Below are 24,587 nucleotides of genomic sequence, written 5' to 3'. Positions count from 1 at the left end.
AAAGAGAAGCATGACATTAATGCATTGAATAAATACTTATTGAACACTCTCTACGGGCCAAGAATGGATACAGGGGAAAATGGGAAGCAAAATATATGTGGGCTCTGCCCTCTTGGAATGTGCATCTAGATACATTCTGGATAATCCCCTTCCCCCCCAAAATGATAATAAAGTCTAATATCTATTTTTAGAATTTGCAAATTGCTAGATTTCTAAAAGTTACTCCATCCTTTCATCCAATAAAATTAGACAGTGAAGAGAGAGATTGGAATTATTTGGTCCATTCAACTGTAGCCATGCAGAACCTGTCATTAATGAGAGGACGAACACTGGAGGTCGGTGTAGGCATAAGGAAGCATCTCCATGTTTCCTGCCCAGGGCCCACCACTAGCCCATATGGTCCTGCCTGGAGAACCAGGGCTCATGCTGCGAACTGGAATTCAGGGCTGACTGCACAGCCATGCACACGGATGTCTTCCCTCACTTCGTGTCACACTCAGGTGAAGCTCAGTTACTGAACATTCCTATTAAACATGATGTGCCATTAGTCATGCTTTTCCTGATGGGGAATAGCCCTGAATCCCAAAGATCAGCCATAACAGACTCTCAAAATAAATCTTCAACAACACCCAACATGTTACAGAGACATCATTTAACACAAAACATTAGAAATTAAGTCTTAAAGCATGCCTCTGGCCACCAGTTCTGCCCCACATGGCAATCCACCGTCTGAGCTAGAGCGTTTTATTGATATGTTGCTATCATGCATCTCAGCGAGTGTGCTCCGGGAGCGTATGAGTGCAGTGCATCGTCGCTGGGAGGGGAGGGCTGTGTGGACATGTAGCGGTTCATGCCCCAGAAGGTACAGAACATCACTTCAGCTCCTCCAGCCAAAGCTCAGGGATCCCCTGATGCAGTGGCTGCGCAATTTGTGGGCTGGGGGAGGAGTTTGGGGCCCTGTTGGCCTTCAGCAAATGTCAATAAGTACAAGTCCAGAGAATTATGGGGTCAGCAAATCCTGACAGTGGCAACCCCGACGGTGCAGTGGGACCCTTCTCTCTGTGCCATTCCCTTTCTGGAAACCACGCTTCTCGTTAGATTTTGCAGAATCATATGAGGTGAAGTTAATATTTGGATTTCTCTCCTGGGGAGATATTAGAAGGCCTGAGAGAGCTGGAACGTGATGATGTTACAGTTAGATACTTCCTTTATGTATGCATCTAACCTCTTCTGTTTGAAGTTAATTTGATTTTGCCTGCATTGAAAAGAAGTCCTGGGAGATGAATTTTTATTAGAGAAATGCTGAACCATTGCATTTCCAAAGTTGTACACCGGAGGAAATTGAAAAGTCCTTGAAGACTGAGGCTTCTGGTTCATATCCAAACTTCACTTCACGTGGCTTTTCTTGACAAAATATCTCAAACAGTTTCGAGGGACGTTGCCTTACTTGGCAATTTAAGCGAACGTGTCAGATGTCTACCACTTCATTCTGTTTCTGTTGAGGAGATGGCATTTCTGACTGCTTCCTCTTATTGACATTTTCCACACAGAGGGTTTCTAATCTCCACATTAGTGTTCACTTATTGACATACTAGAAGGAGAGAATAAAGGTGGACTATTCTTTAGGGTAAACACAAATCTTCTTTCAGTAGATTATAGCTTTATAAAAACCCAATGTCATGTACACATGCTAGGAAAATCTATTAGAGGATGATTTTGATTATGCAACACAAATAACATTTCAAACGGAATTAAATGTTATATGATATTATGAGGCTATTATCTATGTATAAATAAAAATTTTCAGGGTAGGTTACAACAGAAATAACTGAATTGTTACATCATCACTTATTGTCATTAAAAACTCTGATGACAGTTATTCCTTCATTAAAGATGTGTTGCCCCGAATACAATCTTTCCTACTGGGTGGAACATATTAAATTCCATGTAAGTCGGTGAAAGGCCATTTGTTGCTAGATTCACTACAGCCGTGGCTGTTATTTTCTTCCCTCCCAGGAAGTCCTGGAAGAGTTTATTAGGGAAGTTAATCCTTGTGCTTGGTCTGTGGCTTAATGACCAGCCATCTTTTATGTGTAGAGTTGCAGAGTGGTACAGCCGGGAAAAATTATCCTCTTTTTTCTTCCCCGTAATTTCAAAAGCAGCTTTTATATCAATGTGCACTCACTGTTTTTTTTTTCCTTTGTAGTTCACAGATTGTCTCAGCCTAGGGGACAATGTGGTATGTAGTGGTGAGGAACTAGGAGTAAGGGTGGTGGAGCCACATTGCCTGGGTTCTAATCTCCCAGTTACTAGCTCTGTGACTATGGCTGGGTTGGGCTAAGCCACCATAGCTTTCTCATACTCAGCTTCTTTATCTGTGAAATGGGGGTGATGTTAGCAGTCACCACATGCAGCTATTGGCATTAGAATGAAATGGGAATATCCCTACAGAGTTCTTTGTGCAATTCCTGGTACACAGAACCTATCCAATAAATGGTAGCTATCATGCAGGTAAGTAACTCAGTTATGAAGAAAACCTAAATTCCCCATTATAGTTTTTGAAACTGCTTAGTTTAAATCCTTTTGGGGGCTCCCTTTCTAATGAGCAGCTCTTTCATTCCTAATCTTTACTGGCTGGTCATATGGACTAAAATATTGTCATATTGTGAGCCTCTAAATCAGGGGTCCTCAAACTACGGCCTGCGGGCCACATGCAAATACAAATATTGTATTTGTTCCCATTTTGTTTTTTTACTTCAAAATAAGATATGTGTAGTATGCATAGGAATTTGTTCATAGTTTTTTTTTTTACACTATAGTCCGGCCCTCCAACGGTCTGAGGGACAGTGAACTGGCCCCCTGTTTAAAAAGTTTGAGGACCCCTGCTCTAAATGTAAAACATACCTTCTAGGTCAGTGGTCGGCAAACTCATTAGTCAACAGAGCCAAATATCAACAGTACTTCTTCAAAATAGACTCGCCCAGGCTGAAAACCAACTTCTGCGCATGGACCACAAGTTTCAATCGCACTGTACGTGCGCGCCTGCACATGGTATTTTGTGGAAGAGCCACACTCAAGGGGCCAAAGAGCCGCATGTGGCTCTCGAGCCGCACTTTGCCAACCACGGTTCTAGGGTGTTCATATTTCTCACAAACTAATTTAAAAATCACCACCACCACACAACTGTGGGTGAGACATTTCCTTCCAGGCCTTGTTTCTGAGGCCTCGGAAGCAGAGATCCACATGCTTCACTTTCGATTTGTAACATTATTTTTGTTTCTGTCTGTTTCACTCTTGTTACTGCTGTCAGCTACTATGTTCCCAACTCCCTCCATCAGTCTGGAGCTCCTCCAGGCCAGGGACTGGATCTTTATTTATCACTAGAGGCCCGATGCACGAAATTCGTGCAAGGGGCTCGGCCCTCGCAGCCCCAGCTGCCTCGGCCCCCGCAGCCCTGGCTTCGTCCGGAAGGTCACCTGGACAGTTGTTCTGCTGTTCGGTCAAATTAGCATATTAGCTCTTTATTATATAGGATTATGTCTTTAGTCCCTGGCCCAGCCCCTGACACAAAGTCCACATATTGAAATTTTCTCCCCAGTCATCCTCAGAGCTGATATAAATTTTAGATATGAGTATACTACTACATTTTTGATTCACCATAAAGATACTTTTGCATATCATTCAATTCTATATCAACTAACCCAAAGCTAGAAATACTCTTAATATTGAGAGGGAAAGAAGACAGTTTTTATTCCCATTGATCAGATGAGAAAGCTGAAAACCCAAATTTGCACAATTGGGTAAAATATCATTCTAATGTTCAGTAAGTTTCATCTATTGAAAAAAATGAATACTCCTGGAGATGAATGTTGGATAGGGAAAAAGAAAGTTAGCTCTCACTGACCTCTCTGTACCTCAGAAATTGTCAGGGTCCATTCATTTGTTAGAAATCATTTATTGGGATTTACTGTAATATAATGGAATGAGCTTTTATTAGCTGTGTGACTTTAGGAAAGTTACTTATACTATCTCAGCTTTGATTGCCATACTGAAAATAGGGGCTCAAAAAACCCACCTTGGAGAATTGATATAATAATTAATGACACTTCCTGCTGTGCACATGGACTACACAGACTGGACATTGACCAGTGGCAGCTATTATTGTTATCATTAACTATGAGATTACTAATGTCACTCTCATAAGAGATGGGCTAAATAAGCCTATTTTTATTAAACAACACGCCATGAGATAGGTTTGCAAAAGCAGAAAAAGTCAGATCAGCCAAGACCCTTACATTTAAAAAAGAAAATAGTATAATTATGTACTTTTTGCCCAGAGTGTGTTGGAATTTTTGGCAGCAGAATTTGGGCAAGCATCGTATTTATCATTTGCCTAGTGTCCACCACGTATTTTGAGCATCAGGAAGCTTTCATTATATAGACTGTCTTCCTATCGTACCAGGATGGGAGTAGGAAGGATAGAAAAAATATGCAATTTAAAGAAGATATGCAGAAAAGGATGTAAATTATTTATTTCTCCTGGTAGTAATCTTGTTCTTAATTTCCCATTCCTGCTAATGGTGGTTTGAGGGCAGGTGATATAAAAACTTCAATTTTAGACCATTCATTTTCTTCTTGTTTAAAAAGCATTTGTTTGAAGTAAATATTCAGTCAACTCAAATTTCAGATTCTTGGTCAGAGTTTTTTTCCTCTTTAGGGGGAATTTCTCTTTTCTCCATCCCAGAATCTGGGGGAGGGATTTCTGGTGTGAAGAGTTTCCTTGGGATTCTCTCTGACCTCCCTGTGATGTCCCTCATCCAGCCTGCCCTCTAGCCCTCCTTTAGGTACTGAGACATAGTTATGGTTTAGGCACTGTGGGAGCATGCGCCCTTCAGGTTGTGGGATGTCGTGGTTACTTTTCAGTCCAAGATTCCAGAAAGCTCCTTGTCTGGACTCCAGATCTCTTCTGGTTCCTCCTACTGTTTCTAGGTCCACCTGTGGACCCCAAGAACTCCTCTGCAGCTTCCTGGAGTCTTTGAGGCTTCCTAAGATGTGCCCCTCTGCCATTACGGCCTCGACTCCAGGCCTCGATGGATAGAGCATCTTTCCCAAAGTAGGGCTCCTCTGAGAGGCTCGCGGGTTCCCCAGGAGAGTGTGGGACCAGCACCAGTATTTTGTGATTTCTCCAGTCATATCTGGGTGTTCAGTCTTCTTCAGGTTCAGCTCTGCTGAGGATGAGGGCCACTCCTTCTGCCTCCTTTCCCTTTGTTTCCCGCCTTGTTCTAAGCTCTTCCCCCAAGCGTTTGGGTGGTTTTCTCCTTCCTGTGCTGCAGGAACTTCCCCCAAGTTATTTGCTGCTCTGTGGTTTGTTCTCTGGCTCATGAGCACCTCCCAACCCATACTGAAATGTTAAAGTGTACAAATCCTTTCAGATATTCCCTTTTCCTCTAGAAAAAAAGTGGCTTTTATAAAAATATATATATTCTCCTTTAGAGGTCTTCCTAGTGTCAACTAGATTCTTTAAGAAACAGGTTCTTCACTTTATAGCTAAAGCTATGACCAAGAAATGCTTATTTTTAACTCCAGTGTAGGCATTCTGATTGGGGGTTTAAGCTTAGGCCTGCTTCTCAAAGAGAGTCTTCATTTGCTAAGTGACCTCTTGTGACCTGGTCAAAAAGAGCTGAACACTGTGATGAAGTGACCGTTGAGTTTTATCCCCACCTCTCTCACTCGCCTTTCCCTTGCTGGTACGTATTAGAATAAAAAGCATCACTATGATGTCCTCATTTAGAAGAATGGCCAGGAAAAACACATTATCATTCATGAGAGAACACATTTTTTCATTAATATTTATTTAACACAGAAAGATTTATAATTGCATGTCATGAAATATAGTGCTAGAGTACATACCTCTCCTAGATCCAATAAAAAGCTGGCCAAATTACAGACAATGCTTTAATTTCAAAATATAATCATGTACCTTACCATGAGGAGGAAGGAGCAGAGATTATTGGATATACCGCCATTTATAAAAAGATAATTTTAAATTGAATTATAAATCTCAATTAACACTGTATTATTAATAGCACTGACCTACTTTCCAGTATTATGGAAATGCCAAACTTTTTGTGTAGAATAAAGGTATTTTATAATCTACTTCTATATTTTTCTGCCTTTGACTCTTCTCCTCAATACTCAGCTGCCAGCCCACGTCCTAACCCTCTTTCCTCTCCGAAAGAATATTTTCTCAAGACCCAGCCTTGCTCCCTCTATCTTGCTCCTCAAAAATATTCCCATGTTGATATTAGTGTATTATAGTCCTGAAAAAAAGCAAAACATCAATAATAAATACTCTACAGGGCCATTGAAGTTCTTGTTTGTTTGCTTTTAAATTTAGTAGTAAACTAGATATTCAGCAATTCACATGTATGAATAGCATGAACTGGTCAAAGTGATTTCTTGAAAGAGTCCATGTATTAGAAATGATCTAAAGGCTTTATTCTGAATCCTTATTCTCTTGTTTATAATTCTTTACAGTGCTCTAGCTTCATCATATAATTATAGTGTTGGTCATACTAGCTGATTGATGCAAGAATACTAGTTAAAAGCCTGTACAAGTTAGTCTAACAACACTGTCAGAGGCTAGGGGGTTCTATTGTCCTTTTAGTGCCTGTGAGCTGTTGAATTCATTTTTTACTTATTCATCAGTATTTTGTAAAATTATCTTAAGTGGATAGTCCAGTTTATGCATTTGAACTATAGATTAATTGGTGAATGTCAGAGATCTCTTGAAGTTCTTAAATTCAATATGATTGCCTCTCAAGGTGATTTCAATGGAAAGTCACTGAAATATATATATGCACACACACACACACACACACACACACACACCTTGCAGTTTTGGCTAGTTTCTGTAAAAGTTTATGTCAAGATTTTTATTCTTAGCATAATTATTATTAAAGTTACAGCACTGAGGGGTTAACTAGGGTAGCAGATTGAGGTAGGAAAAAAGCTATAGTACTTCATCTTTGAGGGGCTTAATGCACTTCTAAATATTGTGAAGAGAAAGGACCTTGGATCCACACTGTGTTTGAAACTTGGTTCTGCCACTTACTATGTGAACTTGGGGGTTCTGATTCTACCAGAGTCACCATATTGCACAGCTGCACAGACATTGTGGTCTGATGAATGCACACTGGGAGCTCCATGAGCCTGTTCTTCTATCTCAGCAGGTTGTCCTCAGGATTAAATGAGTAAAGTGCTTAAACCAGTGTCTGTAAGTGTTAGTATTATTATCCGTTGGGTCAAAGTGGTTGTATTAATGACTAGTGCTTCTTAAAATTAATAGTGGTTTAATTTTAATGATATCTAATGATTTTCCCCCAAAATAACTACTTCTAGTTACTGTCACTTGTTCTAATAAATAGGTTTCCAATAGATTGAATTGGTCTCTTTAAACCTAGAAAAATACTGTAATGCAATGCCATACTGGACTGTATTGGGACATGAAGCAAAGGGAATAAGCAGTAATTTCGATCTTATCTTTACTTACATTTTTAATATTCTATTCATAATGTACTTTATTGCATTAACTTAAAAAATATTGCATTAAAATGTCATTTGTCTTGATTCCTCAGTTTTTAGCATTTTTTTTCTCCACCTTATTTTTTTGCATCCGAGGTGAGTGCCTCACTCACCCCACTCATTCTCCCTAGTTCTGGCCCTGCTGTACTGAGCTTGTTACAATGAAAAAAAAGTCCCCAATATATGCTGTTGTTGCATCACTATTCTCTTGCTGACTCAATAAGGCTGTAGTAACCAAATCTAAATCTAGTCCCTGGAAGCTGACCCTTTGAAATTCATTCCTACTAATGCTAAATCCATATTTTATTTTCTAGTTACAAGGTAAATTAGAAAATCTTAATTTAAGGGATTCCTAAAATTCAAAACAAGTTTTATACTCCCTTGAAAACATGGTCAGGTAATTTGGTCCTAAGAGTGAATTGAGCATAGCATAAGCTTGACACCGACTCAGAGTACCATGGGATGGGCATGAGAACAATCATCCTGAAATCAAGGGAGAAAGAGAATGGGATGGCACTAAGGGAAACTTTTACCAGTCGTGTTACGAAAACCACAACTAATCAAATGACCTCTTGGCAGAGGAAGAGAAAAGGCATAAGGCGTCCCTTTACTTGAGAGGGTGAGATGAGATTGAGAAAATGTGTCCAGGACCAGTGCTGACTAAGTAAACAGGAGTCAGCCAATATCCTAGGGGATGATGGGGAGCATAAAAATCCATCTATGAGTCTAGAATCATATACATGTTGAATTGGATTCCTGCTTGGTCATCTATTAGTTATACAATTTGCACAAGATAATTAAATTCTCTGAGCCTTCCTATGGGGATAAAAATGCCTGCATCATCAGATTGCCATGAGAAATAAGAGAGTTTATGTAGTGTAGCTAAAAAAAGCACCTAGAAGGTGCTTAATGGATGGTTATTGGTGCTATCATGACTCACATTAATATTATGGCAAGCAACATATCAGCTAATCCAAGGCAATTAGGAGCAAGTGGGTATAAATGGCCAATCTGTGGACTATCTGCTGGGAGGTAGAGGGGTGGTTTAGTACTGAGCTGGGGTAGAAGACAGCCCAGTGATTAGGCCTGGAGAGAACACGTGTCCATTTAGCCACCTAAGAAGTGGTGATCCTCATCTCAGATCAGCATCAATGTGCTGATGAGTCCTGCCCTCTTAATTTCTGAATAAAGAAAGAAAATGACACCAAACAGACAGGAACCCAGGGAGCCATCCAAGGCCTCTGGTGGCCCAAGAATGCAAGGAGCTTTCAGTAAACCAGTCTAAACCTTTAGTAGGAAAAAAGAAAGAGAGAGAGAGCAAGGCTGACTAAGAAAATTGTCCTTACAGAGGGGAAAAAGGTTTGGGATACAGGCGAGCAGAATGCAGTGACCCAAAGGAAGGCGCAGATGACATGATGCCTGCAACAGGCGCTGATTCCACACATGACTGGGTATTCTTACAGTGTTGCCAAGTAGGCTGGTGTGATTCATCTTGAATCACCGAAAATACATTCTCATAGTTATTTACTCAAACTAGTGTTTAATTTTTTTTTTAAATCTCCAATCCCCTCCTCATTCTATAGCTCTACTGAGTAAAGTACATATAGTTTAGTGGATTTGGGACCTTTCTGAGCCTAGATAATATTGCAGCACATTTTCTTGTTCCCAGTTCTCATAGAAAACCTATTTGGCAGCCAATGTCTAGGTACCTGGCCAAATCATTTTAGAAATGTAGCCATCTGAATATTTAGTCTAGGATGCTCAGTAACTGTTGTTGCCACTTAAAAGTAATCATTATTCATGACTTCTTAATTGAAATGCATAAACATTATACCTTTCAATCACTTATAAACAGAGGTTTAGACTGATCTCCATAAGGAAGAAACATGGGAAATTAACATCGTAAGACTTTTACTTTTTCTTTTCTTTTCTTTTCTTTTCTTTTCTTTTCTTTTCTTTTCTTTTCTTTTCTTTTCTTTTCTTTTCTTTTCTTTTTTTTTACCTTAGCAGCTAATTGAATTTTCCAAGCAATCCAGAGATGTAAGCGTACTGTCCTCCTTCAAATCAAGGAGATGCCCATTTCTGTTCCTCCCCCGAAACTCCGAAGCATTTCCACCCTTCCTTTCATGGACTACCTGAGATACCTGGCTCCAGCATTCACTTAATCCGGCACACCAGACTCAGTTAGTCTTGGGTTGTGTGAGTGTTCGGTCTTTGTATTTTTTATTTTAGTGAATTTTTCTTGGCAGAGGCCCTGCTCCTGCCTGGGAGCTGATTGAGCTTCCGCAGAGCCAATATGTTTCTCAGTTCTCCAATCTAAATGCTGCCAAGAACCTCCTATCGTGTACCATGAGAGATTCAGCAGCACACGAAACCCCATTCATTAAATAAACAGTTAACTAAGCAACCCTTGGCAAAAGGCACAACCCATCTGACATTTGAAGCACTCGGGACTTTCCAAAGGAAATAATTAAAGAACGCATTAAGAAGAAATACCCTAGTGCTTAGCAGTCATAATTAAAAAATAACAGTTGCCAATCTGGAGCTCTCATAATTTTAGGGTCCTTGAAATTAGAAATGAAGAACAGTTATGTATGCTCAATTTTTCAGCAAACCTAGAAAAGGCAACATCCTTGCCCACTCTTATTAGCAAAAGTGAAATAAAACAACTATATGCATCAGGCTGTAAATCTGTCAACTTAGTGTGAGTACACAAGCTACCTTATTTTGTCATTTAGATGCTTTAATAAATTTAAAATGATCCAACTAAGTATCCCTTAGTAAATACTATTCATTTAGTCGATGGAATCTTTCAAAATGTAGAGTTCATAGGAGACAACAAACAGTTATGAAATTTAGGAAGTATTCACCTAAGCATTAGGATTTGACAGTGATTACTTCACAGAATGCTTCTTTGCTTTTTTAGAGACCTAATCACTTCTTTACTTAACTGACAAGCATTCCCCTCTCAAACATTTAGGATCTCACACATTAAACCATAAAAGTAACAATGGCTCCTCGTCATTCAATGCTCAAGACCAAGAACTCAGTACTGTACTGGTATGTATTTAAATAACCCTACAAAATAAGTAGCTACAATCTCATTTGACAAAGAGGGAAACTACTTCAGAAAAACTGAGGAACTTGCCCAAGGCAGTGTAACTACTTAAGTAGCTGAGCAGGAATTCGAACCTAGGGCTCTTTGAATCTATATCCACACTCATAGCCATATTCATAACCATATCCCTATCCATATATACCTATTGATTATGCAATGCATTGCCTTCATAAAATAATATTAACATCACGGAACAGATTTTGACACACAACTTCTCGGGAACAAGTCTACTTTGTAAAGTCTTTTCATTCAGGATGCTAAAAGCCACAGCGTTGGCTGTCTTATGTGTCCGCTTCCCTGTTTCCTTTGAGGGTTCTCAGGTGGTGGTGTGATTGAAAAGGCTGTATATATGCATAACCCACGGATACAGATAATAGTGTGGTGAAGGCCTGGGAGGAGTGCGGGGTAGAGGGGGTCAATGGGAAAAAAAGGGGGAAATCTGTAATACTTTTAACAATAAGGATTTTTTTTTAAGCCAAGGCCAGCAAGCTATGGCAAGAAAGGGGATTCATACAACCTGAGTGCAGTAACCACAGGTCAGATAACCAGCTCTTGAAATCTCAGGTCCAGGAGGCTTATTAGAGGCCTACAGTTTTTATTGCTGAAGGGAACTTAGCTGCTATAAAAAGAGTCCCATGGAAAGAAAACCAAAAGAGCTATAGTCTGTCCCTGACTTTGGAGACAGGCATCCGCATTCTGTCCACTCCTTCCTGGTTCTGCCCTGCTAGCTGAGTGTTCTGGGGCCAGTGGCTTGCCTCTGAAGAGAGCCACACTGCAGTGCAGTCAGAGGACTCTTTGCTGTCTCCTGCACTGAGCCATTTGCCAGGGCGTCCAAATCTCTTCCATTGACAGACCCATTCCGGCTATTTTACTGCGAGAAGCTCTACCAGGGCCTCATGATTATTGAAAAATAGTCATTGATGTGCTAATTCACTTTTTTTTCTGATTTTGTTTTTCTTCTCTCTAGTTGTACATTTGTCCTCCAAATACTAAATTTTCTGGCATGAAGCCACATTCACTGACGTGTTACAATCAAAATGATTGTAATCATTTATGAATATAACTTTACAAATAATTACAATGACAGGACTGTAATTTTACACAAGAGATCATTTCTTTTGCTACATAAAGCTTTCTTTAAGTGAGTGTGAATGAATAATAGCCACCAGCTTTGGCTTGCTACAGCTTGGAAAGCTAGATTAGAGCAACTTCAATAGTTCTGTCACCTATGTTTAACTTATCCATGCAGAAAACAAAACCCTCTATGATACAATGTATAAACATTATTAGGATAATTAATGTAAATGTCTTGATATGGGGGGGGGGGCTAACATATATTAGAACATATTATTAAGCTATGATAATTAAATCAAGTAGAATTAGATCAAGGGAGAAAGAAACAATGGAATGTACAAGAACAGAACCTGTACATGTAAGTATTTAATGTTATATCTGGATTTATAAGAATAGCCCTTGTAAGCCTAGATATAAGATTTGGTGCCACTATTTTGTTATCAGTTTAAAGACATCATTCTTGGTTCATTGGAAAATATGTTCCCTTAAGAAAAATAATTGTGGCTACTTTTTACTCATTGAGCCTGGAAGACAATTTTAACATTTTGGATAAAGTAGGCATGCATTGCCCTTACTAGCAGCATCTGCCTGCTTGGAATAGACACTTTAACTTTAATTTATGAGGTGTTACATTCTGCAAGATCATGAAAGACTGATGTTGAAAATATCTTCATCACTTCATTGCAAAATAACAGTCAACATTGCAAGTTTGTTTCTAGTTAACTTTTTTAGTTTCTTTCTAAATATCATTAGTGGGGGAAAATAACTTCAAGATTTTTTACCCTCAGGACTTTTATTTTTATATTTGCGCTTTAGCTTATTGTGAAGCTAACACAGCTTTAAAATTAGGATTGCGTTTAAATTAGTTACTTCCTTTTCTGCCTTGTTGCATAAGAGAGGGCTGCTCATTTGTAATTGTTCTCCTCATTCTGCTTCTGTGGTAGAGATGGTTCACTGGTCTGCTTATTTCTTTTAATAAACTTGAAAGAGCACTGGACACTGAAGTCTCCAATACTTGTTCATGATCTGAGCTTGATGCCAACTGGAACAGTCCCTTAGTTTATCTGAGCCTCCGTGTCTTCATCTGAAAAAAAAAGAAGATTGATCTTAATTTTCAGCTTTTTTTTTTTTAAAATCGACACCTCACATCTCACATTACTGACAATAGTGGTTTTGTTCTTTCATTTTCCCCCATAGTATTACTGAATTACTGAATCTTTTTTTAAAATACTGATTTAATAGAGGAAGGGAGAGGGAAAGTTAGAAACATCAATGATGAGAGAGAATTATTGATCAGCTGCCTCCTGCACGGCCCCTACTGGGGATGTAGCCCTCAACCTGGGCATGTGCCCTTGACTAGAATTGAGTCCACAGGCCAATGCTCTATCTATCCACTGAGTCAAACCAGATAGGGCTGATTACTGAATCTTTAACGTGAGAAAAATAGACATTCTTATTTAATGGACCTTGAGTTCTTTTGTCACATGTATATGCCACTGAAAGCTTCGTTAAATAGAGCTGTTACAGGGACAGCGCAGTCCTTTAGCTCCCATGGCTCACTTGTACAGATGGTGTCCAATGTTGTCTAAATAACTTGAGGCAGTTCACTGATGATGGAATGAGGAAAGGGCAAAAGCCAGAAAGTTTCTCTTTTCCTTTTGCATTTCTTTTTATGAATAGGATGTATTGAGCATATTTAATTGGAATTAAGCAAAAATATTTATTTTTCTACATGGCTTAGACAAAATATTTTTTTCCTCTCCAAATTTCAACTAATTTTTGTTTTCAAATTAAGTTACAGTTATCTTTACTGAGAAATGATGTTATGGTGGTCTGTTTTTACATTCCAGAATTAATTTTTCTTTTTGTTATGGGGGAAGTTTTAATTTAGGTTAAAATTTTATCTTCACAGACTCTTTAAGTAGGATTAAAATGAGAAAAGATTACCCCTAAAAACACCCTCTTATCTTTCAAAATGCCTTATATAACTCTCTTACATAGACTTTCCACAATGCTACGTTTTGTTTTTGAAGATGTATTACGATACTTTATACTGGGCTTGTACATTTCCTACACTTTCGTTCCTATCTGCCACCCCTTCTTCATTCACCCCAAATATAAGTCAAACAACTAGACTCACATTGGCCTCAAGTGGACATATTCAAATTACAGGTGATAACGTCTATGGTGTGACTAAAATCCTATTAATCCCTTGGTCAGTTAAATTCAACATTTTACTATAGGCAAATATGGTAAATATATGCTAGGCTCTCCATGTAAGAAAATAAATTTGCATAAGAAACTTGATCTTGGATAGAAGATAGGACAATATTGAGTGCAGTGATTTAAAAAAAGTGACCACCTTGCTTCTACTCTGCTTTTAGATTTATCCCTTCTAAAGAGCTTTGAGGAATATCTGTTTAATTTTCTACTTTTTAAAATTATAAGATAATCTTTTTCTGGCTAAAGTCCTTGCCTTGTAGTATGCCAAGTCTATACATGCTAAAATTTGTTTTTTGGCCCAGACATTTTTATTCCAAATTAGTCAGACCATCTGTGTGTCTTAACTATAAGAACTCTCTAATTTCATACATGTGATTTTTTTTCTGGGCATAATGATAGCAGGTTTGGCACCCTACATATAAACATATGTACATTGGATAGTATATAAATTGTGTGTGTTTATGTGTGTCCACACATAGTTTACACATTACCAAAATACATGGCCATAGCAAGTATTTAAGAGCAATTAAACAGGTTTATTTTCCTTGAGCCATGTTCTTCTATTGCACTGGGCATATGCCCAGGGGAGTGATTAAAATGGTATTTTCTCCAGTACCTCACCTTATAAGTACTTATCTGGTTAAAATGAAGGTGTGAGATTGAAAATGAATTATAAAATAATAAATAAGTTAATGCCGGGGATGAAAGTTGTAACACATTTTATTTCCTTTTTTGAGCTGTTCCTTATCTAGGTCGTGACAAAACAAATGCAATCTTCTTCCCACTTGCTGGGATGGCCCTTGTACTGTTCACTTACTGGCTAACCCTTGGTTGTATTTTGAAATGAGCACATTGCTATGAATAGATGATGCTTGAACAGATCACAGAGAAGAGAAAATAAGAATTAAATTCAGGCATTTCAAATATCCTCATTTTTTCTTAATAGAGTAAAAGAATCAAATGCATTTACAACAAACAAAAAGTACAACGAAAACAACAGTCCCCTTAGGTAATTCTTAAGCCACATGGGATTTTAGAATGTATACATCATGAATGAAATACCTGTTGAAAAACTACATTATAGTCCTGCAAACAGAGTAATAGGCCCCTTGGCTTAAATCAAACTTGAAGAGACATTTTAATTAAGAGGCACATGAAAAATTCCATGAATATTTGATTCATTTAAAAATATTTAATTGAGGACAAATGAAAGGGAAAATCCTGGTTTTTGGAATAACCCATGTAACTTATAACAAGGTCATCCATTTGCATGGTGGCAAATAGCTATTTGATTGTGAATCTTCTACTTACTAAGCAAGTGCAATAATAAATAAATAAACACCTGAGATTTTCTGCTGAGATACTAAGACAAAGTTTGAAGTTAACATCATGAGATATTCAGACAGTATTAGACATGGTCATGATGTAAGGCTTTCATTGAGCTCTGTGGCCCCACATATTTGTTGATAAAATAGGGTACCATTATCTATTTCCTAAGATGCTTGTGAGAAGTAAACACATAACTCATATAAATATTTTGTAACGGAGCCTGGCAGAGAGTAAACAGAGAGTAAAAATTTAACATTTTTAATTACTCTTGAAAAAGTCAATGTTCCAAAAAAAATATATAGATTCCACAACAGATCCCAATTAGTGTACAATAATATATCATCATTGATTATTAAGATGCTAGAGTATATAGAGATTTGTTGAAAGTATTAAATAAATTGCAACGTGTTATAAATAAGAAAAGAGATATGTGAATAATGGTAAATTACTGAGAAACATAAAAGATAGAAGCAAAAAAGAGCTTACATGAGAATTTTTAAAAGATGGAGTGCTTACTGGCTACTCCTTGTTATTATAATTGAACTATGTTCAGGCCATTTTAAGATACGTCTAACTTTAGAAAAATACGGTGATTATGAAATCTGGGTCACATGAAGTAATAGTGTAGAGCTGACAGCTATCTGCCTGCCCATCCAAAATTGCTTTTCTATCTTATAGAGTTGCCTTTCAAAGAATACAAAATGAGAAGGGGGAAAAAAACACATTGTGCTTCTCCTCAAGACACTTCTTCTAGGAAAATGAGTCTACCTCTGGGGAATTTAAACTCGGGTGTTTTTCACTGTAAAAGTAATTTACACCCTCCAAAATGAGGTTTGAAAGTGAAGTTTTCTAATACATAGGCCAGCTATCCATTTATATGCACAGGAGTTTCTCCATTTTCCTAGAGAAATAGGGTGAAAATAGTAGCTAGGTTATGGTATTAGTCCACAGTACCACAGTCTGTATTGACTTTAGAGAGAAAGGAAGGGGAAGGGATAGAGAGATAGAAACATCAAGGAGAGAGAAACATCCGTCGGCTGCCTCTTGCATGCCCCTCACTGGAGATCTAACCACAACCCTGGCATGTGCCCTGACCAGGAATTGAACCAATGAACTCTTGGTTCATGCTCAATCACTGAGCCATACCAGCGGGACATTCTATTGTATTTTAACTATATTTGTAAATATTGTTATTAATAGTACTCTGTAATCTGGGATTGAGGTTTTTATAAAAAGTAAAGGAAGAATTTTATTCAACTTGCACCAAATATTTTGTGTGTCTACTCTGTGCCAGGTGCGCTGATCTTAGTGCTGGGCTGTAGTGAGCAGGGTCCCTGCCTACATAAAGCACAGGATCTGGTGAATATTGATTTTCTTTGTTGGGGTGTGGGATGCAGGGACAGTACAAGGCTAACACTAAGTAGTATGATCAAGGGAATCCCTATTTTTCTTCCCCATGAACTTAAACCTCCCTATCACCAGGACACCCAATTCGCTGATGGCATTATAAGTCTCTCACTGAAACCCCCACCTAGATTTGCCCAGTCCCCACATCCTTCATCTTTCAGGTAGCTGATGTGAGACTTGTGTGGCAATATACCCACCCTTATACCCACTTGCTCATGTCAGAAACGCCTGATTCCATTGCTGTGGTTTATTGCAAAGGAAATGTGTTTGCATTGTTCGACATTATCATCCTTATCACTTGGGTCAGAAAATGTTCATTCCTAATCAATATCCATGTCAAAAGAATCCCCAGATAGTAAAATACAAATCACAAGTGAAAATGGAAAATGATTTGGGGTGGCTTGCACATTATGGCGAGAGGTTATAAAAATGGAAAATCATCTGTGCGCAGTGTTTTCTCCATTTCTAACGATGCTGAAAAACGGCAATTCTAAAGCAACCTTCCCAAGGCTTAAGAGCTCTTTCTGTTTTCCAGGAAGTATACTTAAGATTTAATCTAATTTCTTTTTGCTATTGCTTAAGTTCATTTTCTCTTCTTTTGTTGTTAATAAAAACTTGTTAAACCATTATACATATTTGTTCAAAGAGTAAGGAATCTGATATTCTTTAGCATAATCCTTCCTCAACATAAAGGTAAATTGAAACATTAGGACTAGCATTTGAAATATAGGACTTATTTAGTTGGTACAAATGAAGTATAAAAGACCCATTATATGAGTGTGCATAATTTGTAAATGTTTCCTTATAATGAATTCATTTAGAACAAATATCTCTGTGTCTACTTCGTAAAGAGAGGATGATATTTGTAATCATGCAGTTTGAAGTAGTTGATAATCTTACCGTGTACCTGGCATTGGATTGATTGCCTTTATGTGGATTTTCTCACTTATGTGCATTTACTTCTTTAATCGTTGTAACCATCCTATAAGGTATTATCTCCTTATGAGGGACAAAAAGAAGGTGATGCTGGAGGTGGAATTTGAACTTAGGGAGTCCAATACCAGACCATGCACTCTTAATCACTCTGAAAAAATAAAGTACCCATTAACTCCTCATTTCGGGAAACTCATCGGCCACACTAACCCTTGGCTCAGTTGGCCTTGGGTTTGGAAGAATTAATTGCTGTGTTGACCTGGTTAAAGACAGGATTTCTTACTTTTTCTGTTATATAAATGCAATTTTACACATGGACAAATGAGTTTAGAATCTGACAGTGTTGGCTGCTGTGAAATTTTGAGTGCCCTCTTAAAAGATTTTAGACAGTTATCTGGACATAGATAACTCATGTACCCTTATGTCTGTATGACCTACATTTTTTGGGGGAATGTAATTATCCATGATATGCATTTTGTGGAGAAAGGGTATGGATCTCTCTTTATTCTTATGTCACAATCACTCTACGTTTATTAAGGTGATGTGATGGCAGATGCATGATATTGTGAGACCTGCCAGTGGATTTGCCCAGTGTGCTATTTGGATTCCAAAACAACCCTAGGACCAGTGATCAGCACCACCCACCACTTTAGATGAAGTGCCTTAGGAAATGACAGTACAGGACACACTTTGCTCCACATCCGTTGCATTCAAAGTGAAATGGAGCGCCAGTGATCCAGGTTGAATGGATCCAGAGTAAACACCGTGTTCCAGAATTACGTAACATTATTCAGACAGTTACTAATGTAGGGCAGGGCAAGAGCGAGCTTCTGCACATTTGTTGTATTTTATGATTTTTCTGTGAAAATGTAGGATTTTTTCCCCTCAACTTGTGATTATCTTATAAATGACATATACAGAGTGGGACAAAATAGGTTTACAGTTGTTCATATGGAAAATAATACAATGATTAATAAATAATAATTAAAGAATAAACTGTATTTCATGTACTCACCATTGTAAACCTACTTTTTGTACCATCCTGTATATCACCATGGATATATAGACACTAGCAGAGATTCTGTAGTGTAGGGGACTGTTATACAAAAGTATTTAATTTCAGTTAGTTTAGTCATGAGAAAACTGAAAAACGTCAATACTTGTATTTAATAAACAAAGTATAATAGTCAATTAACGAAAGCAAATGGCTTTTATAAATCCAAGTCTACACGTACTTGAAATACAAGCTCTCGGCAGATTTATTCAAATTATTTGAGTTAACTACAGGCAGCTTCCATGTGTGTGTGCAGGCACATTATATGAATGACATTAGATTGGAATGGTTACTGTTCAGTGAGTTGATACTTGGATTTTACTTGGCTGAAAAAAAAAAATGGCATTATACATCAAAAGGCATTGAACACTGTGTACCTTTTCTTGATCTACTCACCAGTTACATGAGCTGATGACAACACATTCTAAATATTAAAATATGAGCTGGTCTCTCACTGTTATCCTCTGCCTACAGGTTGTATATAAAAATAATGATGTAAGGCTGGAATTATCTCGACTTGCCAAGCAAGGAGACCCTAAGATGAAGATCCATGGAGTAGTGGCATTTAAATGTGAGAATGTTGCGACTTTGGACCCAATCACCTTTGAAACCCCGGAGTCTTTCATCTCTTTGCCTAAATGGAATGCAAAGAAAACAGGCTCCATATCATTTGATTTCCGCACAACAGAGCCAAATGGCCTCATCTTATTTAGCCACGGCAAGCCACGACACCAAAAAGATGCCAAGCACCCACAGATGATCAAGGTTGACTTCTTTGCTATTGAGATGCTGGATGGCCACCTCTACCTCCTCCTAGACATGGGGTCAGGTACAATAAAAATCAAAGCCCTGCAGAAGAAGGTGAATGATGGAGAATGGTATCATGTGGACTTCCAGAGAGACGGACGGTCAGGTAACTTATCTGTTTCCCATGCTGTTTATCTGCTGGAATATCCCATCCACCCCTTTCCTAAGGAATTAAAACCAAGACATATTAAAGATTTTCTGCATTTCTGTCTTTAGGGTAAAGGAAATTATCTGTTGCTATTTCTGTTTCACATCATAGAAAGAGCTAATTAATCATCATAGTTGGGCATCAAACTCCAAATGCTCAAATGGCTTCTTAAGTGAATACTTATTGGATAATCACGTGTCCAATCTTGCAAGAAATTTTATCTTGAATTTACAAATGACAAAATTTAGTGTTCTGGCATTACCGATGAACATTTACATAATTGGATGTTTGGGGTTGCCTGAAATGGCAAATCTAAATTATGAAAAAAAAATATATGATTATCCATACAGAGAATTCTTAGTGTAATACAGCACACTTTTTATTCGAGTTAGGACTAGGTATCAAAAAACACTTTAATATAGTTGTATTTCAAGGACACTGGCAAAACTACTGCCTTCCAAGTCGCTTTCCTTCCTGGTGAAAGATGTTTGGAATTCCACCAATAGGGATTCATTCCACCTGGGGTTTTTTTTGCTACACCTTTTCTCCTGAAGCTGTGTGTGTGTGTGGCAGGGAAAGAAAGGGACTTGTAGGGAAGGACTAAAAGAATATAATTTCTTTACTCTGAAGTTTTGGAGTGGGGTAGGGAGCATAGCAGAGCTGGAGAACGTCCGGCCTACAGACCTTATTAGGCCCGTGAAGTAATTTAGTCTGGCCCTGCCAATGTATTAGGGGTGAGTTAATTAAATGTTTGACCAAATATAGCAGGCTAATTTTTAAGTTGATAACTTTGTATGGCCTGCCAATGAGGTTATAAATATCCAAATGGCCCTTGGCAGAAAAAAGGTTCCCCACTGCTGGGGCATAGGAAGATAAGTAGCATGGAGGGGGGAGGGGGAGCAGTGAGTTGCTAAGAATCATATAGGCAGAGATCATAGCATTTGTGAAAGATGGGGGGGGCAAGCAATTTGTTTTTATATATACAACTATATATTCCTTCTTACTTCTTTTACCGTCTTCACTCTGTGCTTCCATACTCTGATTCTCTCATTTACAAATCAAATTATGTTCTTCTAATAAAAGACAACTGAATTTAGACCTAGCCACTCTCCTCCTCTCCCTCCCCAACTCTCTCATTTGCACATATACTATACCATCCGCTCTGGATTTTCCACTAAATACCAGTAGAAACTCGGCCAAGGCATTTTGGGGGGGCTTGAATTGCTTGCTGTGTAAAACATATTGGGAGGACCAATTTCATTGCCAATCCCAGACCCAGTGAAGTGGGATCGACAGCGATGGGACCTAAGATTCTATATTTTTGCAAAGCTTTCCAGTGGACTTAATGATCAGCCAAATTTGAGAGCCACAGACCAGATGACACTCAGTGCTTCTTTCAGATCCAATAGTCTGTGATTACCATCCTATTTGAGAGGGGTCATAGACTCATTTGTCACTTGCTACTTCTCTGCAATGGAAAAGTTTCTGATTTCACTATTATTTATACCTTGTTTTCCTGTTTACAAATCAAGAAGATTGTGTTTCCCTTCCTAGAAATATCTTTTTTTTTGCACAATAAAATAAATATATGGAATGTATGAAAATTAGGAGAGAGTTGGCAGTGAGGGAGAAGAATTGAAGAAAGCTCAGAACCCCAAGTATCTCAGATACTCTGTTTCTGATTCCTCAGTCTCTGGGAACTTGGTCTCTCTATGTTGTCATTCTTTCATTTCTCTACGGAACTCCACTAGGACAATGGTTACAGTTCATGCCATGTCATTTTTTTCCCGAGTGTCTTAGATAATTGACAGTAGACAGCAAAATATTTTTCTTGACTGCTCTTCTATACAGATTCCATTAGAAATTCGATTCCTCTATGGTTTTCTGATTTAAGTTGAGAAGAGAACATTAGTGTGAATACAGTGATGTTGCAATAGAGTGAGTGCTCCCTTTGGCTTCCCTCAGCCTATTTCTAAAGTTAACAGTTAAGTTGCTACTTAAGAACTTTTAAACAGAAGATGTAGAGGAGGATAGGCACATGGACTAATCTTCTGTTTTAGAATACTAACTTATGGATATCATAGTTTGACTTAAAGCGCATTTAGAATAAAATTTTGAAGTTAATTTATGAGAATATGTAGGTTTTTAGACTTTATTACAACCTAACACATAACTGATCAAATTAAGTGGACAACATTCGGAAGATCAGAGAGATAAATAATACCACACTTCAGATCAGTTGTATTTCATTCCCATATGAATGAGGTATTTTCTAATTATCTGAAGAAATACATGGTTGATGTCAAAATTTTAGGAAATGCAAAACAATGTAAAAAGGAAAATAAACCACTCATTTATTTGATAATGATGACTTATAGCTGGATATTTTTTTCTGTCTTTTCTAAAACTTATTTTAATTATAGTTCATATGCAATATTTTATTAGTTTCAGGTGTACAAAATGGTGACTTAAATTTATATATCTTATACAGTTATCACCATGATAAGTCTGGTAACTATCTGACTCTTTCCAGACATAAGTGGTGATACAATCTAAATAGTTTCCCCAGGTTCTTTGGGTAACCTAGTACAATAAGGATCAGATAGATACTTTAATCCACAAGCATAATAAAATCTACTTTTTCTGTTTAAAGTTCTTTAATTCATTCAAAGTACCCAAAATTTATTAACTGTCCTTATTATACCCTCATTGGAAAAGGTCAAAGCTAAATGGAAAGAAGAAAGAGATGTCTTCAAAGAGGGCTAAGAAAGAAAACAAATAAAACATGAGATTTTTGTTGGAATCCAATGGAAAATTTAAGTTACTATGTTTGGTGTTGTTTTCATGGCAAAGTACTTTTATATGATTATAATTTTAGATTAGTGAACTGGAACAATCAATATAAAAACCAAAACTTATTCACTAAACCAAGTTCTGCCCTTTACTAAATTGAAAAAAAAAAAAGAAAGAAAGAAAGCTCATATTATGTTGGCCAAGCTCAAGGGAGCTTAATGTAATTTTAATAACTGTAGTCGTTAATATTTTATATATAGTATTTTAATTAAATTCTATATTTACACACTAAATTGGTTTGATATAAAGCAGACTTTAAAAGATTGAGTGAATAGCTATACTAGCTTTTATTTTTGAGTTAAGCTGGTGAGATGTGAACATTTGTAGCTCAGTTAAAACCAGGAAACATAGTCAAGGGCGGGGGGAAAAAAAAAGGACACTTATGTAATACCCTTTGTAATACTTTTAGCAAAAATATATATATATATATATTTTTGCAACTTATCAGTGGTTATTAAATAAATGGCTAATACTAAAAAAAAAAAACACACACACAAAAAAAACAACAACAAAAAAAAACCACCAGGAAACATATAATTTCAAGGAGTAATTTATTTTACTGATTTTTCACATCAGCTATATTCAGAAGCTGTATGAAAATTACTCTTGATATAATGCGGGGAAATGGTACTGCCAAGACAGGAAGGCAGTGTGGGATGTCTTCTAATTCATGAACAATGAAGGTCTTATCTATTGATTTGTCTGGGATACTCCTTAGTATTATATTTCAAAACATTTAATGAACCATATTTTTTTCTGTTCCTAAGGTAGAGGGAGCCCAGACCTAAGAGTTATTCCTCCTGCTATTGACCATGCAAAAATAAGTAGGAATAAGAGCCATGGCCATTAATTTGATGCTAATAACTTTTGGTTATCTTGGTTGGAGATAGGATTAAAACTGTATTTGGTGGATAGACTTATTTTTTAAATATTCTGCAAACATTTTATAATGGAAACCCATGTATGAGAGGCAAATTCTTATTTATGTTTATACTCACAGGTCCCAGTACTTCTTGTATAATAGCAGTGGCTCAATTTTTTTGTTATAAGAAAAAATAAAGAATAAAAACATGTGAATGTCTCAGTAGCAACCCATCCCTAATGTTTTAAAATAGTAGCATTATCCTTACATTTGAAGAGTAATAGCACTCTTTTGGTTGTAAATGTAACTTTTTTTTTTTAGTTAATCCTCACCCAAGGATATTTTTCCATTAATTTATAGGGAGAGTGGTAGAGAGAGGGAATGACAGAGAGAAACATCGATATGAGCAAAACACATCAATTGGTTGCCTCCTACATGAGCCCCGACCAGGGCCCCGGGCCGGGGAGGAGCCTGCAAACAAGGTATGTGCCCTTGACTGGAATTGAACCCAGGACCCTTTGGTCTGCAGGCCGATGCTCTATCCACTGAATCAAACCAGCCATGGTGTAAGTGTAACTTTTTAAAGGAATTACACTACTGTCTGAAAGCAGTTTACACATTATACTATAGGATAACAGGTCTTGTCCCTCTTTTAAGGATACAATATCATTCTCCAAACCCAGGGAATGGTGATAAGCCAGGCACAAAAATGACAAGCTTTTATGAGACTAGGACTGCTACCCCTGCTATTCATAAGGTCCCCATGCCTTTTAGCAAACATGTGGGTAGAAGAAAATCAATCATGAGGGAAGGTGTTCACTCCTTTGGGGGGACTGGGATATACAGCTACAGTTAGCCTGCTAGTGACAAGGAAGTCACAAGGATATCCATTTTCTGATGATATGCTTTTCAGTCCTTTGTTCAATAACAGATTGGTATATGAGCCCCTTATTTGATGAGAAATGCTGCCTTCATCTGAATACTTTACTAGGACTCAATATCAAAACAATGAATTGCATTGGGTTATATGTCCCTGTTTTCAATCTCTGACATGGGAAGGAGAGAAGCACTTTAATCCCTACACTTTGGTTAATATTGTTTGGGCACAGCTGTTCTCTCTGTATAATGTAGCTTCTTTCATGCTTAGTCGGTTACCAATGACATAGGGGGCCAAGGAGGCTGAGCCATGGATGGC

At 37.7% G+C, this 24,587-nt stretch overlaps 1 protein-coding gene across 20 annotated transcripts in view; it reads left to right on the top strand.

Annotated features, from left to right (window-relative positions):
• Positions 1-24,587, top strand: part of NRXN1 (neurexin 1) — a 1,006,580-nt gene that overhangs the window by 424,422 nt on the left and 557,571 nt on the right. For all 20 annotated transcript variants that reach the window (XM_070429185.1, XM_070429195.1, XM_070429182.1 and 17 more), the window contains one exon: positions 19,197-19,635. In XM_070429185.1, the coding sequence (XP_070285286.1) occupies positions 19,197-19,635 (439 nt within the window). The remainder of the gene's footprint in view (positions 1-19,196; positions 19,636-24,587) is intronic.

Source organism: Myotis yumanensis, unplaced genomic scaffold (assembly GCF_028538775.1).
Source record: "Myotis yumanensis isolate MYYU_CA2020_CCGP unplaced genomic scaffold, mMyoYum1.0.hap1 SCAF_11, whole genome shotgun sequence".
NCBI classification, from domain to species: domain Eukaryota; kingdom Metazoa; phylum Chordata; class Mammalia; order Chiroptera; family Vespertilionidae; genus Myotis; species Myotis yumanensis.
The sequence above is the reverse complement of the archived record's forward strand: the minus strand, read 5'-3'. Positions and strand labels throughout refer to the sequence as shown.